The sequence below is a fragment of the Triplophysa dalaica genome, chromosome 17 (assembly GCF_015846415.1).
Source record: "Triplophysa dalaica isolate WHDGS20190420 chromosome 17, ASM1584641v1, whole genome shotgun sequence".
Taxonomy (NCBI): Eukaryota; Metazoa; Chordata; class Actinopteri; order Cypriniformes; family Nemacheilidae; genus Triplophysa; species Triplophysa dalaica.
In genome coordinates, this window is record NC_079558.1 from 11,856,786 (window position 1) to 11,875,818 (window position 19,033).

Consider the following 19,033-nt stretch of genomic DNA (forward strand, 5'->3'; position numbering starts at 1 on the left):
GCTGGCGTTTAAAAAAGCACTCAGAACTTTTTTGAAAACACGGTTTACTCCATAGGATTACAATGTAAAACAGACACTAGCAGTTTCGAAAAATAAGTCAAGTGGAAACATAGGCTTACCCAGCTTTTTTAAAACTGGATTGTGATTGGCCAATCATGATCAATTATGTCTAATCAAACATTTTATCTAAATAAATCTAAATTGTAACTGGCAATTGTTCTGAGTAACTAATCTGATGACCTGACATAATAAAATGTCAAATATCTTCAAATAATCGCATTATAAATGTAAAAATATATATTTATTGTTATAATATAATTATATATTTAACTGCTTGTGAGCAGGATATTATACAGGCATACAGGGGTCTTGTATCTCTTGTATAGGGGTTATTTTGCCTAATTTTTATCTTAGAAAAAAGTTTGTTTAGGTATGTTTTAAGGCATTTAAGTCGCAGTGTTATATATTAACAATGTTCAACATGTGATGCTGTGATACTGAGTCCATTGCGACAAACCTGGCAACTATTTGGATGAAACTTAGCTTTCATTGGGCTCAGATGACAGGTATGTTTGAGTATCATTTGAATTTGATCAATTTCCGATTCTGCTAATCAATTCCGACTCTTATCGATTTCCAATTTCGATTTCAAAGTAAAAAAATTTGATGATTCTGGCCAAATTCGCCCATTCGCCTCTATACATTATGGCCTCCTAATCATCCCAATATATACTAATTGGCTTCATTACTCTGTCTCCTCTCCACCAATAAGCTGGTGTGTGGTGAGCGTTTTGGCGCAATGTGCCTGCCGTCGCATTATCCAGGTGAATGCTGCACATTGGTGGTGGTTGAGGAGATTCCCCCCTTCAATGTAAGGCACTTTGATTTCCCCGAAAAGCGCTTTATAAATGTAATGAATTATTATTATATCAACCTGGGGGCGTTTCCAAAACAACGTGGTGAAAAAATAATATTTCGCTGGTGAACCACCATAGTACGATGCATCGTTGGAGAAATAAACAATGTACTTACGACTGTTTCCCGAAACCATAGTAACTCTGTCAGAGATCCATTGTTTGAACCAAGTTGGCTCAGCAATCTAGTTGATGATGCCACACAGGTGATGGATTAATATGTTTACTAATAAATACGTCATAATGGAATTAATGTCAAATTCTTGCTGTAAAAACATACATTGCATTTAAGGACTACTTTTGTTATCCTATTTTTGCTATCTGTTGTTTTATTTCAGATATTTAATTCCTTTGTAAGTTTCCTCCTGCATCATTCCACCCAGGGATTCCCCAGGTCCTAGAGAAGTTCATGCCTATGCGCACTCTTCAAAGAACAGCGCTTCTATTGTCTTGACAAATTAAACGATTTAAAATTGAATTTGTATATACTGTATTTAGAATGATGGATATTCAATGCACAGGATGTTGCTTGGTTAGTGTGATCAAAAGCTCGATGCATGTAAGTCCACTTGTCATAATAATAAGGAATGATGCTACTTTCCACAGCTCTAGACCTGAAGTTCAACCACGTAAATTTGCGATGCTGCTTGCGATTGATATTGGGAACGATTATTTTGGGAAACACTTAAATCGTTGAACTGTGCTGGAACAACATAACTTGCGACCATAGTTGGCTAATTATGCTTTTGGAAAACGCACATTGTGTATTTAACTCACTGCTTATAAACTGCTTTGCAAATATATATATATATTTATGAGCACTGCTTTGTGTATATACACATAACAACCATGTTCTGTCAGATTTATAACAATTTGAATTTCCATAGTTTAACTACAAATATCATGGTTAAACTGTTGTTACTATAATAAACCTATGGTGAATTTGGGGTTACTGTGCTTTACTACAAATACTAAAATACACCTGCACATTTCAGAAAATATGCCCAGAGGAATTACAATTTTATTTATATATCAAGCTTTCCGATTCCGATTCCAGAATTGAAATAGATTTTCGATAAGTAGAAAAAAGTGTTACCAAAACCTGCCACTGTTACTGACTGTTTGGATATTTAGGCCTAAACACGAACACTGTTTGGAAATATACACATTGTTAATTAAACAGAAAATGTGGCTTTGTGAAGTATATAGCAAAAATCTCTTAAAGGTGTGTGTGATGTCGCGGTTATTAATCAGAACTGCCACAGAAACAGAAAATATGTAAATGAGTATTGCATTATTGGGCAAGAAGCTGTATTAAAATGCAGAATCTGTCGAAGTTGCAACTCAAATATGGCGTGCTGACGTCACGAATATAGTAGTTAGCATGTGACGTCATCCAGCTCCCAAGTTCCACAAAATCCTAAAGGAAATACTGCCTGACACTTAATACTGTATTTGGTGCATTTCAGCACCTTAAAGGTCTCATGAAATGGCCTTGTTTATTGTTTTATACCGTTGTATGAGGTCTAGTTATGACGTTCGTGTGATGTTTACATCAAAAAAGATCAAAATCAAAAAGTAATAGGCTATTTTCTACACTGGCTTTGAGGCCAGGTCTACAAACGATCGGTTTTAATGGGCGAGCCGCATTCAAGACTTTATAAATAAACGCCCACTGGTTTGATTGCATAGCAGTTTGCATAGTTGGAGCCTTCTATGAATTTGGTTAGTGACGTAACGTAAGGTTACACATTAGCACCGTTCACAGTTTCGCAGGGCATTGGTATTATCTGGACACCTCCTGTGATTTATAAATGACCTCCCCACATCAGTATTTTATGTGACACATTCGCAAGATTGACTCAAATTTACTGACTTATTTCCCAGATGTGATGGCAAAGGCTTTGCGTACAGTTTGTATAGCCTATAGTTGTATTGCGATTAATGACATATGACCGTAATTGTCAGCATTTGAGACCCATGATCCCGAACCGTACAAAAGATCACCGCGATTTGTGGGTCTCAAATGTTACGAGAGTTTCCATGATAAATAAACCTATAGATAGGTGCATTCCAGAACCTGCCGTTTGCTGGGTCTGGTGTCAATATCGATGTAATCTCAGTAACAAGGGCGTTTTCAGTTCTAACACTTGCATCAGGGTTCCTCAATTAGTTTTCACCAAGGGCCATATTCTACCAACAAAAGAAAGTCAAAGGCCACCAACTATAATTTGATAACTACAATGTTTGTTCTGCTAATATTATTGTTCTTATTATTAATTATTTTACTGTTGTTTATTTGTTTAAAAAAAATCACAATATAAAATTATATTATATTATATATATATTTTCTCAGTTTTGATCAAACAGTAACATTATATTACATAAACAAACATTATGTTGCGGAATCAAAAAAATCTGGATCATGTTTTCCATCCATATCAAGACTTTCTACTCATCTCCACACTGGATCTCTTTTCTTCGCTTTCCTAAAATGCAGAGTAAATTATTAGACCTATCAGCAGTAATATTTTTATTGTTCTTACATTTATGGTGATCAAAAAATTAAATAGTATTACTGACGTCTTCTCACAATTCAATGAGATAAGTGACAGCAACGGGCTGAAGCAATGCCTCTGATGTTGGGACTGTATTCTGTTGCAATCCTGAGACACTGATCAAGATGTGCACTGGACAATCTGTTTCTATCCTGGTTCTTGATGTTATTCATTATAGAAAATGACGACTCACAGATGTAGGTGGAGGGAAACATAAGTAGAAACATTGCAATGACTCTGCTGTATCCTGAGAAGCAAATTTGGTCCAAAAGTGATTCACATTAGACGCCTTGTGTTGCTCTCTGAGTAAATCAGACTTTGACATTTCCGAAATCAACAGCTTCAAAGATGCTTCATCTAAGGATGGAATCAGGCTTTTAGCCTCAGCATTCCACTGTCCATCTGCTGGAACTTAGAATGGATGTCTTAGGAAGAGAAGGAGTTTACTCGACAAGTTAAAGCTCCCAAATCGCTCCTTGAAATTATCTGCCAGTCTCGTGACGAAGTCGCGCATCAGCGGGTCCTCTCGAATATGGTGTTTCTGGCAATGCTGTTGCAAATGTGGAAAGTCTAGCTTTCTTCCTTCAAGATCCCGTTCAAAAAGAGTCAGTTTTAAACGGAAAGCTTCAACAGCTTTGTGCATGTCTGCAATACTGTGGTTCTTGCCTTGCAATTGCAAATAAAGCATTTAGATGAGACATGATATCGCACAAAAAACTTGCGTATCCCATCTGTGTGCTGTTCTCTGCTTTCTGACTTTGGATGCTCCTTAAAAATGTTTTGTAATTCACACACTCTCTCCAGCACACGACCCTTGGTTTCACAACAGCGATTTATGAATTATGCAGTAAAATGCCACGAGTGCGGGCTGACAGCAGCTAGTCTGCTTATCAGGCCTTTGTGATGTCCAACCATCGAGGGTGCCCTGTCAGTAACGACAGTAACAACTTTGCTCAAATCCAATTCATTCTTTTTAAAGAACTCCATTAGTTTGTTAAAAAGTATTTCTTCAGTTGTGGGTCCATGCATCGGCAGCAAACAAAGCAGCTCTTCACGGAAATGCTTCCCATCCAAACACCGGCAGCTTATCAATGTTGGTTTGGTCGCAAGACGAGTGTATTGCGAGTTATATGGCTTCTGCTTTTTTTATGTCAGATAACAGATTAGACAGGCACTCACCCGCCAATGCCTCCACTCTTCTTGTTGCAGTGCAATCAGATAATGGAACCTGCTGTAATAGCTCTGTTACCATTTTCTTACCATTCACCCCTTGTCACTAACTGTCAATGAAGCTGCGCCGTTATCATTTTCGCGCCAGCATTGTGATTGGCTAATGTGAGAGCTATGTGAGATCAGGGTGCTTCGTGTGCTTTCGAGCCACTCTCGTGTGGTGATGTCATGCCGACCCTGATGAAACTGAACACACTTTTATTGCTTCAAGCGGGCCAAAACAAATTCATTTGCGGGCCGGATGTGGCCCGCGGGCCGCTTATTGAGAAACCCTGATACATGATGTTCGCGTGAATAGGATTCCCTCTAATATAACAAAAGTTTGGGTTAAAATTGTGATTTTATTTCATGCCTCCTTTAATTCTTCCTGAAGTCTCATGCCTGCTGTGGAATTAAAGCAGTTATTTTAATTTCATTTGTTTTAGCTCCAATCCGTGTGAGAGAATCGCAGCAATGAACTACATACGGCAGTGCTGTTGTATGTAATACCCTCACTCCCAGACCACAGCTAACCGTCGAAAATTAGAAATAATTGGATGTTGTACGAAACTTTTAAACGTTTTCCAAATTCCATTAAATATACAAATCTGCAAGTTTATGTTTACTCTTTGCTTGGCAGTACCAAAAGGAATGAAAACTCTCCAAAGCAACACTGACTCACAGAGATAAGTCAACGAGGTGGGACCGACCAAATTGCACTCGGACAGACAGACAACGTGATGGACAATCCAAATACAGAGAAACCTAAACGAAGATCTTTAGAAAAATACAAAAAAAGCATGAATGGAAATTCATCCGAAAGAATCCAGGGAGGTCCCCTGTGTTTTGCTTGTGATGGGAATGCTGCGTTAAAGGTTGTCACACAAACCTAAAGAGAAGTACACCCACTGTAAACTTTCCGGGAGCTTTTTAAACACTGCTCGTGCCAGCCTTGAGAGCAGAACCCGAAGCATGGAGCTGCTGCAGATATGTCAAATACCCACTCACACATACGCACGCGCCGATCGTTGTTCGCCCGCCTCGCAGGAGATTATATGGTTTTGTTGTATTTATGTTACCTTATGTATTTAGATTACATTTCTTCTTTCTGTTTCGCAAGTTAAACACACACGGCATTATTCATGTTGGTGGAGGGAGACCTGTAGTGTACCACGATGATTGGTGGGTACTTGACGCCAGCAATGGATGAAGACAGTGCCATTGGAGGTTAAAACGGGACAGAGTACTATCAGTGTCACCGCTAGACTCCTTATGGAGGATATCAAAACACATTGTTACTTACAGCAAAACTGTGAAGATGTGGTATACTGATATAATACTGTCAGTTAGCACTGACCTTTGTGAGAATGTGAATATCATAAAAGACACTAGTCAAAACTTTGGTTATTTGACTTGAGAATTACGTTCCATGACAAATTTCCATTACTCCAGAATGGTGAATAAGAAGAGATACACTGTATGTTGCCAAAAACAAGCCTTTTTTAAACAGTTCTATCTGTACAGGTCATGGTCATTTGACAAACAGTCATCAATTTAGCAAAAACCATAAAGGAGTTATTGTTCTCATTAAGTTAAAAATCTGCACGTACAACTAAGATAAATCAAGGGTTGCTTTTTTTTACATGCGCGATACGCCGCGTGCAGCCAGAGGTCGGGAGGTCATCCCTAATGTCAACGTCAGGAGCGGAGAAGCATTTACTGTGACAAGAACAATTCACGCCACCCAGAGTCAAGGGGAGGAATGGAAGAAACTGAATGGAAGAAATTTACACAAGGACAAACATACCAGGCTTGATGTGTTTTCTGGCATGGCCTCTACAAGCTTAATCTTCAATTTAATTGAGAGTACAAAAAAAGCACAGTGCTTGGGCCACCCTTGAATTTGAGTGTTGTTGAAATAGAAAAGGAGAGAATTCAACGTAGTCTTTAAGAATTATATGCTTTATAAGTTCTGAATAAAAGAAAACCATTGAATATTGAACAATGTACAGTGTAACTATTCAGCAAACCATATTATTTGTATTTCTCAAACTTAGGAAGCTAGTAGGAAAAAATACAATGGCAGTCAAAAGTGCCCAAAAACTGTTTGCTGTCCAACATTCTTCAAAATATGTTATGTGTTCAACATTATACAGATTTGAAAGAACTTGAAGGTGAGTAAATGATGACTGGATTTTTGGGTGAACTATCCCTTTAGTGAAAAGTGACCTATTTGTCAGATATGGTGACCCATACCCGAAATGTAACCTCTGCATTTAACACATCCAGCGAGTTGTGAACACACACACAGCAAGTCCTGAACACACATACACCTTGAGCTTTAAATTTTAAACTGTCAGTTTGTTGCAAGTTCCAATTTCTGAATGACACGCCCAAATTTTTGTCATGCATGCAATTTACACTGAAAAAACAATCAAGCCACGCCTTCTATTATTCGATATTCATTTCACTCAGAAATACCTCACAAGTTCTTGCATGAATTGAACATTTTACAGAAGCCTAGAGCAAAACAGGTGTCTCGATTTTTTGCCAGTCCTTGAGGCCTAAAAACAAGCATGATAAGAAAATTCTGGTGTGTGGTGATTTGTTTTGAGTTTAGGGCAATGACTAATAGATTTGTGCTACATGTCTTTTGGCATAACTGTTTGGATACAGTACATATGCTGAACTACAAGATTTCTTAATCTGTCTTGGCATTGGGGTCAGTCAATTGTCATGCTTTTTCTTTGTGGAATTTGAGTTATTTTTTGTTGAATTTAAGGACAAGTGGAAGCTGGAATGTCTTTCTTTATAAGCGTACACGTGTCAATAAAGTTTCCAGGTTCAATAACTCATTTTGACTGGTATCACTGATGAATATTTAATAAAGATAAACATTTCCAGCAAGAAGAACAAAAATCGTTCAGCTGTGTATTTGGATGTATTTGCTTAAAGAATATTCTAATGTCTGCCTGGCGTCAGCAGTTGAGCTGCCTAAATGATTGTACTATGTTACTTGTGAGAGGATTATATAAATCAAGGGTCTTTAGGATGCCAAGGATCCCCAAATATGATAATGATTTTGTGAGGGCCCCTTTCCTTAAATCCATATCCATATATTTATTTATATTTTTGATTTTTCTATTAAAAAAAGTAACTTTGTTAGATAAATTGGAAGTGTGATAGTAATACTGGATGCATTAACCTCAAAAGAAACAATTTTCATCCAGCAATAGTGAGTTAACCCCAGTAAGTGAAATAAAGGGAACTGTAGTGAGAAAAACTTGCGAGAAAAATTAAGTATGAATTAGGTACGTATTTACAAACAAATAATTATGAACACTTATAAATGAAATAGAAAAAATGTTCATTAGTCATACAATTTTTCATTTATCTCAAACATTTTCTGGGGGATCCCAAAGAACCTTCTGGAGCGCACTGAGGGTCCCCGGACCCCAGAATGAAAACCGTTAATAGAAGTCATATACTGAGCATGCTGTAATGGTTGGTATTGGGTATACTGGGTTAAATCAGGCAGGGTACCAGATTATTTCTGTGATGAAGTTAAAGATCAATTAAAATAACAGAAAAGGTCAAGTTAAAGTAAAGTCTACATTCTTAAACTAAGAAATCTAAACTGTTTCACTCCTTACAACTATAAAATGTGTTTTGGTTTTGTAAAAAAAATCTCTGTAAACTGGAAAACACATAAACTGATTAAAGCACAAACTCATCTCTGTTTGTTGAGATAGTTAAAATCTAAAATTTAAACATGGGTTAATCTCTAATAATTCACTCTCGTCGATTGTATGCATCACCTGCCATCTTCAGCTTTTAAGGGCCTTGTAGACTAAACCACATTGGTCATAAAACGGTAAAATCACTAAAAAAAGCTTGCTCTGATGTTTATCACTTTCTGCAATTAATAACCTCAATAATGTGTTGGAACATCACAAAATTAAATCAAAATCCAGAAAGACCATACTCTGTGGTTGGTTGTTCAAGGCGTAATTCATACAGTATTGTACAGTATGGCTATATAACATCTTAAGGCATAACCAGTGTGTGTTGTGTATCTTTACCGTCTGCCCATACGATTAGCTGAGGAGTGAGGAGGATATTATATAAAATCTGAAATACTTATGTAAGGCTTAAATATGTTTAGATTTTTTAATGTAGATTGTTCTGCAATCGCTTAACATTGTGTTTATTAGGTATGATAGAGGCATCTGAACCGTGGAGCCTGTGGTCTTTACAACATACTCTGTAACTTGACAGTTGACTGCTGTAGTTCTTTCTGCTTAGCAAACACTTGTGTTATATTTTCCATTTGAAAACCCTGGGGTCACCAGCATGTCTGCCTCGTCAAGCCAAAGCCAGATGGGGTTTTCCTATAAACAAGTGTACAGAGAGTATTTATACAGTCCATGGTACCTGACGCCATAACACTCATGACATTCTGTTTAGTAGCCAATGTTGCCATAAGTCACTTTGCAGAATTAAGTAAATATTTTCAATATACCCATGCCATTGTTTATTATAGAATGGCAAAAGATCTAAATCTTGCCAAATCCTCTGTTAAAAAGTCATTTAACAGCTTGTCCAGCGAGGTGCGTACTTCACAGTTCTGACACCTTTGCTGATCCGTCGTCTATTTACATTGGGATAAAGGGCAAAACTAAGCCTGTAAATAACAAACGTACAGTATCGCATGACCTATGGTGGCCATGATTTTACATTTCACCTCAGTAGCTCAAAATGAATCTAATGAATCCATTTGAACCTCGTTCATTAATAATGTCATTCTGCAGAAGCTTGGGTTTACATTTGGTTTACAAATGGCCTGTCATCAGGTACAGCCCAACACATTTTTGTTTCCTAACCCAATTTTTACCAAAAAAACTAAATTCCAATTTTCCCTACTTTAATCGAAGAAATGTGCTGACAGTCTGTGAAATAAGTGGGAAAGACATGAGTTGTATTAGAACAGTAATTATGTCAAGAAATGTGACAACAGATTTGTTCATGTATGTTTAAAACTTCAATCTTTATATTTTGCCTCTACATCACCATCTCTGTTTGAATCATAAAATTAAAGGTGACTTTACATATGTTTATGTGGGTCAGATGACCTCAAATTGATTTTGAAGTTTTAACACTGATATTTTAAGTAGTTGCTCAAAAACTGATTCATTTATAACCAAACATTACAGCTTTAATGACAGGTGTTATTACAATTAATATTCTGTTTTATAACTTTTTTCTATTTGGTCTGTTAAGAAACATTTGATAAATTTACAGAAATTCTATTATAAGCCTTGTGCAATATTTCCGTAAACACAATAGTTACATGTAGTTGTCAGATATATTATTGATTTATAGAAGAAATTGGTGATGAAAGTTTAGTTTCAAGCGTCCCGAACAAACAGGGTTTCTGCCAATCTCATATTAATCTTGAGTACCTAGAGTAGTATTGCATACGTCGTATCTTTGAATAGTATTTAGTTTGATCACATTTACAGTATAAAAGAGAGATACAGCTTGTCATAAGAACATATGTTCTCACTCTCTCTCCTGCACACAAGTGAAAATGACGTCTGCATATGCTCCTTCTCTTGCTCTCCATGCTGCCGCGTGGGCGTGCCGCGTGCTTTTCCGGGAGACTTGTCCAATAAGGGACTTCGAAAAAATTTTACTCAACCGTTTCAGTTTCAACAGTTTCATTTTTTGACAAGTTGACCAAGTTAAGCATGAGAAGATAACACGTTTATAATTGTAAAGAAGTCTAAATGCATTACACATCGTTGCAGCACCCATTTAAAGTAGATTTTCAAAAGAAAAAACTAAGCAGCAGTCAATTTATTATGTCATATTGTTTACAGCTTGCTTTTTATGTAATGTTTATTTAATTTAATGAATTGTTTGTTCGGATTAAGAGTTTATTTCAATTAATGTAATTGACATTGATGAAATCCTGTTTATATTTGCTTCAAAAACGTAAAAAAAAGGTCTCGGAAAATGAGTTCCAGGGGGCAAATATTGTGTCTCATTAAACTGTTAATTGAGTTATTTTCTAACTAAGATGATATCTAACATCAGACACTGAGAGGCAGCAAGCCCTTATATAATGAATAGAGAACAATCATCACTGCCTTCATTCTTTCAAAAACTCATCCCTGGAAGTCCTGGAATTACCCCAACAGAAATAAAGCAAGCAATGAAAACCTCCCATAAATTTGGAAATTGTTCAACTCAACTGGTGGTCAGTTTGAAAAACGAGGGAGAAGTGAAAGAAAGTGGGAAGTGATTAAGATGACAAAAAGAAAGAAAACAAGGTGACAATTCATAAATGAACATAGACTTCAACAAAATTCATTTTAAATGTGTAAATCTCATGGTTGTCAGTTTTAACCCTGAACCAGAATATCATTTAGTATTTATTTAGTATAATCAGTATTTTTTTTTCCATGTATCCATTTATTGAACAATACAATTTTAAAAATGAGCCAATGTAAATAAATAATTAATGTGCACACTTTATGGTTTATGAGTAGTGGACAAACTACATATAGCTCCATGTATTTTTGTAATAGGAAGCCTTTTTTAAACCATTTTTACACCGTTACACTTTTCAAACCAATGTTTTGTTTATAACTAAGCAACGATTTGCATCTAGCAACACTGATTTACTATACTGACAGTTAAATTATCTCAGATTCCCCTGCACATCATGGTGGCCTTTAATTTAGTTGTACAACATTCATCAAGCGAACCTGCATGTCATATTTTACTACAGTGTGTGGGGTGGCATTGTCACAGGGTTCCAAAAATTCCTATCCATCACCGGCCATGAACATCTACTCTTCCATTATCCCTTAATTCCATGACCTATGCTGTTACCTGCTATATAAATGCTTTGGATTTCATCTAAGAGGCTTTAAAGACATGCCCATCAGTTAATTTTTCAGCTAACGTTTTATTGAGCAGGATGGATATTACGAATGATTTATGAATGTGGTTCAACACACAATCTCTCTAGCAAAAGAACCTTAAAGTTAAAAGACCATCCCCTTCATAACAAAATGATGGATGGATGAATGTATAACTCCATTATTCCAAAGGTTCTACCATTGCTTTACCAATAAATTGGAAACTTGGCTTTGATAACATGAGTATTTTTACAAGCCGTGACATTTTAAGGGAATTAATGTCCTTCAGACATGTAAATGCTTTTCAAAACACAGCTTATTAAAGAAAACAGAGATGTATGTTTGGAGTGCCCTATGCGGTTTGTTTCTGTAGATGGTGTAGGGAGAACACTTGGCTAGTGGAAAAGAGTCCTTGTTTTTCACCAAAACACATTGTGGGGGTCCCTGAAAGCTTCTGAATTCTAAATGCGCGTGTTTGAGGCCCTTCAAAAGGGGTCTGCTCATTGTGAGCCCAGTAAATACATGGCCGCCTGTCTCGGTGTGAGAGTAGACGCGTTCGTAGAGGTTTAAGTGAGCTTATGCTTTGTAAACAAACAGACGCGCTCTGTTCGCTGTTGAATATCTTCTTGCTAAAACAGATTTCAAGGAAAATCAACACCGAGAGGTCCTCTGTGTTTTACAAACAAATTCTATGGCTTCAATTCAAGATTGCTCCTATTTAGAACTCGAACAAATGTCAGGCCAGTAAATGACAAACCAAATTTTACCATTCGTCAGATGAAATGGTCTTGCGAAGTTACAGTCGGTTTATTAGTCTGTTATCTTGACATGAAGGTGAAATGATGTGTGGCTGCCCTCACATGTTGAATATGACTTGTGTTTTGGTGTGTGTGTTTTGGACAGGGGACAGACTGCGGGCGATCTGAAAGCAAGGGGAGTGTGGACAAGGCAATGAATGCAGTGAAGAGCACTTTAAACAGTCCCGATCAGAACACCATAGCAGATTCAGACCATGACTCCAGCTACATGAGGAAACCGGACCTCCATACCACTCCACATACCGAGCGTAAGAGCGGTGAGTGTATTGACATACTGTGTAATGCTGGTTTTGACAAGGTCAAGTTCCACATTGCAAATCATGGCTGCAAGATGCAACAACACATTTTTTTCCATACGGGAAATGCATTATTTACAGATGTGCGAGACAAAGTCAAAGTCTAAGATAACATATTGTTTTGCATATACAGCAGTTTGATTTCATTGACGTGTTGCCAGACATTCAGTTTTTATGTTTTATATTAATTAAATGTTTTTGTTTTCAGACATTTCATTCTTAATTATAGTATGCTTGTCTACTATAACTTTTAGTGATACATTTTTTTTTTTTGAAGTTTATTATTATTTAAGTTATAATGGTTTATTTATTATCCACAATTATTACATGTCTCTGGAAAACCTACTTCTGATTGGTAAATCGTGACATTCCAAGGTAAAAGTACTGAGTGTCATCTCAGTATATTACACATAAATGACATAAATATGCCAAAATAATAATATTTATGAGATTATATTTACAAAGATAAAACCAAAATACATGCAAATACGTCTTTCATGTCACTTTTCCACATGGAAGGTTTGCATTTGTTACAAATGAGGTAATCAAATATTTTATATCCATTTTTTTTGCTATCATTTACTTGTGATGGGGTCCTGATCACCTTTTCTGATCTGTTTTTAATCTGTAATAACAACATTATTCCTAACGTTTCTTCCTAACCTAAAATTGTTTATTCTTTATCTGCTACAAATGTCAAAGGCGGACAATTTACCTCTAAAGTACATAGCTAAAATTACCGCTAAAAATTCAATGCAGAAAAGGATGCATGTTTATTCTTTCTATAAATGGCTTTAGAGTCAGAAATAGCTATATTTGGTTTAACAACAGGCTGTACCGGTTCTATTGCTAAACTGATTGTTGCCATTAATATTAAGTGTTGCTCTGAAATATAAAAGTAAATGACATGTTCTCACAGCAAACAAAAGGAATTCATGAGAGTCTCCTTTATAAAATACCATCCAAGAATAAATGTCCTTGTAGACCAGTATTCATAACAAGTCCCTAATTTGGAGTCTGAGTCAATTGTTTATGAGTCAAAGTTAAGTCTCAAGTCCACTTTTTGTGGCTTAAGCGCAAGTCGAGTCCACGACTTGCATTTTCGTCTCTGAGCATTTGTTTTCTAATAGTACAAAAGTACATGGGGTCATTGATAACCTCATACTTCCAAACCAAAGCCGTCGGTTTCATGAACACTTTATGAAAACGATTTAATTATTTTTGTTCATAATCTCAAAATGTGAATATTTCTCTTAAAGAAAAGCGTTTATTTTTGCCAACATACATACCAGGTAAATAGGTAAGTATGCAATGCGAGCCTTTGCCAAGTAACTTCCCTGGCCAGATAAAACAAGATTGTTTGAACATTTTATTAGAAGCAGCTGATGAGTAATCCATGCTGAAATATCAGTACGCTCTGCTTTTCCACTTCATAGTCTAATCAAACCAGCTTAAATGGCACTTGAATCACAAGGTTTGGAGATGAAAGTATTTGAGGAATGTTGCGATAGAAACTGTATTTTTAGACTGATGGATCCCTCGACTCACTACTCGATGTGAAAGAAAGACACTGGTTCCCATTAAACCTGAAGAGCAAACTGACTTTTCCATGAAGTCATGTGTAGAGACTGCATTCATTCATTTATTTATTTAATTAGAAATTAGATATTATTTATTAGAATGATCTTACTCGTTGTATAAATACCATGCACTGTGCTGTGTTTTAACTTTTCTGTTTTTCCTGTTTGCCCCGTAAAGCTGCTTTGAAACAATACACATTGTGAAAAGCGCTATATAAATAAACTTGACTTGAATTGAATTGGAGTTTTGGTGAAAGCAATCGAGAAGTCAAGGGAATGTTAGTTTGAATGTCCCCGATTTGAGCTATTTAAAAAAACAATCTCTTCTAAAAGGACTACTTTAAAAATGTTCAACATTAATTTATGTTTTGTTGCCAAAGCTCAAATCTAATTGAAGATCAGATTAAATTGACTGTATTTATGTGTATTTAATAATACAATCAAATGTTTGGATGTTTGCATTGTTAGATAACAATGTCTTAAAAGAACAGCAAGCCCAAAAATGAGAATTCTGTCATGATTTATTTTCAGTTATTTATAGAAAAATGTCCAAGCTGGCTCCTGGTAACAAGGAAAGTAAAACGTTACCAAACATCAAGATTTGCAGTAATACTAACTTAAGTTTCAGTCCATACAAGTACAGTATAAACTATGTTGTTTGCATGTTATATATACAAAATATATATTTAGAAGCCTACTTTGATTTGACTGAATATAACTAGACTGAATCCATATATGTCAGCATATCAGTTCATAGTATTTGTTTCTAAAGCCAGAGACCAATAAAACATCCACATCTTCTGATGGGCTCAACTAATGCACATCTGCCGTTTTTGCTAAATTTATGAGAATTGGTTGCAGATATTTGCTTTGCTAAAGTGTTTGTGTATAATTTCTGCACAATTTCAGCAAAAATAACAAATAAATTCTAGAATTTCACATGACTTTGTTTTATAGAACACAATGTCTTCAAAATGTCATGCTTCCATTGACTACAATTGAAAAGTCAGCAAGGACATTCTTTATTATATTTTTTCTTCAGAACAAAGAGAGTTAAACAGGTTTGAAGGGTAAAAAGGGTGAGTAAATCATGGCCGATCTTTTGGCTGTTTCTTTCCTTTAACATAGATAAAAAACATACTTAAACTTTACCATATGATAACTATTAATCACCCGTAAAAGTTTTAATTCAAGTTTGTCATTCCATTGTGCATTACCATAACCAGAGCCTCTGTCGAAGAACCCTGTTTTATCAACAAACTACATGTGTTTCAGATCATCTTAAAGTGTGCTGTCCGCTCAACTGCTACTGTTTAGCAAAACGGATTTTGTTCCTCAAACCTCAAGCCATTGTTTGTTAGTTGGTTTGTCAGAGAGGTTACGCTGTCTTAGCCTATTGAAACAAACCAGCTGATTCTGTGGAGATTTTCCACCTCTTACAAAGTTGTTGTCATCATGTTCATTTGTCAGTCATCTCAGAAACCGGCATAATGACGTCATGATCAAAGCAAGGCAGAACAGCTTGTGACAGGAATGAGCTAAACTGTTACAAAAACATCATCACCGGATTCCAAACTGTCTAAAATGAACATTCTTTATCTCACAGGACATTTCATTGGCCCATCTGCGAGGCCTGGTTGAAAACGTCTATACTATGCAAACAATTTTAGGCGGAGGAAGTGATTTGGAAACAATTAGCTTGATTTATGTTTCTGATAAAGCGCTTTTGATCTAAAGGCTTATGCCTAAACGTTTTACTGATTTTGGTAGACAAATACAAAATGTTGCTATGTTTTGAATTAACTATGTACAGTATATATTTATGATTTGTTTGTTTTATGAATTAATTGGACAGGATTTTTCTGATGATGGAAAAGCATGGGAACATGGGAACTCCTTTGATGCTGTTTAAAAGTAGGATGCACCTCATAAGTGCATTTGAGAGAATGTAGGTTACTAGATATTACTGTAGTAATGTGAAGTATAATAATAATAAACAAAATTAATAGCTGTATGCAAGCTATTGAATGCAAGTATGTACTGTACTGTATAATGTTGAAAAGCCAGCTACACAAAAAAGTATCAAAGAGGTGCAAACAATACTTCTGGCTCAACTTTAAAGCTGTAACTTGATTAACTCAACCAAGATAACAGCCATGTTGCTCCTCAAACCAGAAATGCATTGACTTTTCCATCAGTGTTTACTAGCATTAAATGCGAACCAAAATTTGACTTGATGCTATCGTTGACGTGAAACAAGGGAGACTGAGGTGGAGTAGGAGGCTCTGACAAAAGGTTTTTTGGCTTGCAAGTTCAACCCAACACCTGCTATAAAATACTTATTTTTACAATCTGGAAAGGGTGGAAGGCTTGACTAGCACTCTTTCATGTGAATTCCATGCTGATTTTGTAGTGACGATGGGTACGAGATTATGTTCATCTGTTTGGAATTCCGCTAAAGAAGGCTTGATATCTGAGTTATGAAAACACAAAACCGCACGAGACACTAAATCGTACTGCCTTTACATTTAAAATGATACAAAAAAAATGTCATTTTTAGTCCATCAGAGGGACAACCAGAAAATGTGTCCAGTGGCATGTTAAGAGGTTGGTGTTTTTACACTGCTAGGTGTATGGTGACCCAATGTGCAACTGATGTGGGTCCCAGGAATTTTAGGGAACAGCCCCGGTTCGACTAGACAAAAAAAACTGACAGAAACTTGAGCACAAATATCATACATCAAAATGTCCTTCAACAAGATCTGTTTACCCCGAACAGTCTCAACATTTATCAGCTAAGAAAACAAGAAAAACAGAAAAATGTATTGGAACGAACTGCCAAGGCACAGTGCTGATATGATCAGCATTAAATCAAATAAAACGCTTCAGCGTTTCTCATTAAGCAACAGGTGGAATGTACTGTAATATTCCAGCTATTGTTGTGTTCCTTTAATTTAACCATGAAATTGCTCAAATGTCAATGCGTCATTTAATTTGAACTTTGAAAGATGTCGCTAATGAGGTTTAGTTGATGGATAATTCATTTCAGCTAATATTATCGATCCATCACATCGGGAAAAATAAACAGATATTCATGGCACAGAGTACTGGAGAATGAAAGATAAATGAAAAAGTGAGTCTTGTGTATCACTTGGTTGTGTTAAAGTTAAAGGTCGCTGAAAACTATACCGCAGGTTGATTACATATTTCGGGCATCACTCTGTTGGGTGCAAAATGTTTCGAAGACATGGCAAGTATTCACCCCACCGGCCATTGGTAGTTGATTTTGTTGAATCTTTCAAAAATTTGTGGCCACAGCCAAGAGTTGTTCACCTATCTGGAATGTACAGTTGAAATTGGTTTTCAGCTAAAATAAATAAGGGGCGCTGCTGTTACCCAGAAAAAAAGACGCCTGGAGTCTCTCACCTTTAAATTGCTCTCTCGTAAATACATTAATGTGAGAACCGAATGAGATTCATACATGAGGAGGTGAGGTTATGTTGCTGAAGTCAACCAGAGAGAAAAGCCTGTTTGATGACTTTTCGATGAATAGCAGGTCATTTTACATGTATCTTTTTAATCTGTTTTAGTCGTGCATTGGTCTGTGTCCCAGAAACATCCCTTTCTATGTATACTGCGGTGGCTGACACAGAACTAAGATATCGTCTTATTTTCGCTTCTTTCCCAAAGGAGATAACGTATTTATGAAACGCACACTCTAGAGCAGTTTGTCCATGTAGGGCTACTGTAGAAACAAAATGGCAAATTCCATGCAAAGGGGCCTGCGGTGTATCTACTATAGAAATAGTTCATTCTAAGGTAAGAAAACCAAAACACTTCATAGCTCTTTTACACCTCTGAAGACATATTTATGTATATTATATTGCATTTCTGTCTATGGATCCTTCAAAAAATGACACATTAGACCTTTTAAAAATTGTAATTCCTTAAGCTTAGTAAATCTTCATTCCAAGAAAACAGAAACGTGTGTTATGTCCCAAAATGCGACCACACATAAAATCTCCTCGCTAACACAGTTCAATAAAAGCTAGATCCATATACACACCTATAAATCACGTAGCACAACCCCGCAGTGTTTAATTTCTTTGGCCAGTTGTTAGTTTAATTACTTTAACCTGCACCGTGATCTTATACAACCATTTTAAGACTAACATTTAGATTTACCAGATCCATGCAAATCCACCACGCTATCAAATAGCTTAATTCCTTCATCGTTTACAGCAGCAGATGATAAGAGCTTTTAGCTATATATATTTTTCAGCACTCCTGAGCAGTGAAACCGGAAAATATTAGGTCATTGCATCCAGCGCTCTATTTAAAGAAACTTAACAGCTGCATATTAAACAACGCACTCAAGAAGTTCAATTAAGAAACCACTCGGCCACAGTGACCTGAAAACAACCCATGAGGTTATTCTGAAACACGGAGCCCTGGCTCGAGAACGCCCGCTTGCATGTGTCGGTGGGATGAGAAGACTTTAAACCGGGGATTTTGAAGCACCAGAGATTAATGGACAGCTTCTTTTTCCAGGTGTTGTATTGTGGATACAAGAGATTTGGATTGTGAATTTTACCAAGGGAGAAATCCTTCCCTTAGAAAGGAAAACAGTAATACAATATATAGAGCTCTTATCCAGCTCACTTGAGAAATGAAGTAGCCACTGCATGCATACCTTCCTCCAAAAAAAGCAAATTTTAGAATTGTTTAA

At 36.3% G+C, this 19,033-nt stretch overlaps 1 protein-coding gene across 10 annotated transcripts in view; it reads left to right on the forward strand.

Annotated features, from left to right (window-relative positions):
• myocd (myocardin) overlaps positions 1–19,033 on the forward strand; it is a 123,330-nt gene that overhangs the window by 47,582 nt on the left and 56,715 nt on the right. For all 10 annotated transcript variants that reach the window (XM_056771759.1, XM_056771764.1, XM_056771762.1 and 7 more), the window contains exon 3: positions 12,514–12,685. In XM_056771759.1, coding sequence (XP_056627737.1) covers positions 12,562–12,685 — 124 coding nt within the window. In that variant the 5' untranslated portion in view covers positions 12,514–12,561. The remainder of the gene's footprint in view (positions 1–12,513; positions 12,686–19,033) is intronic.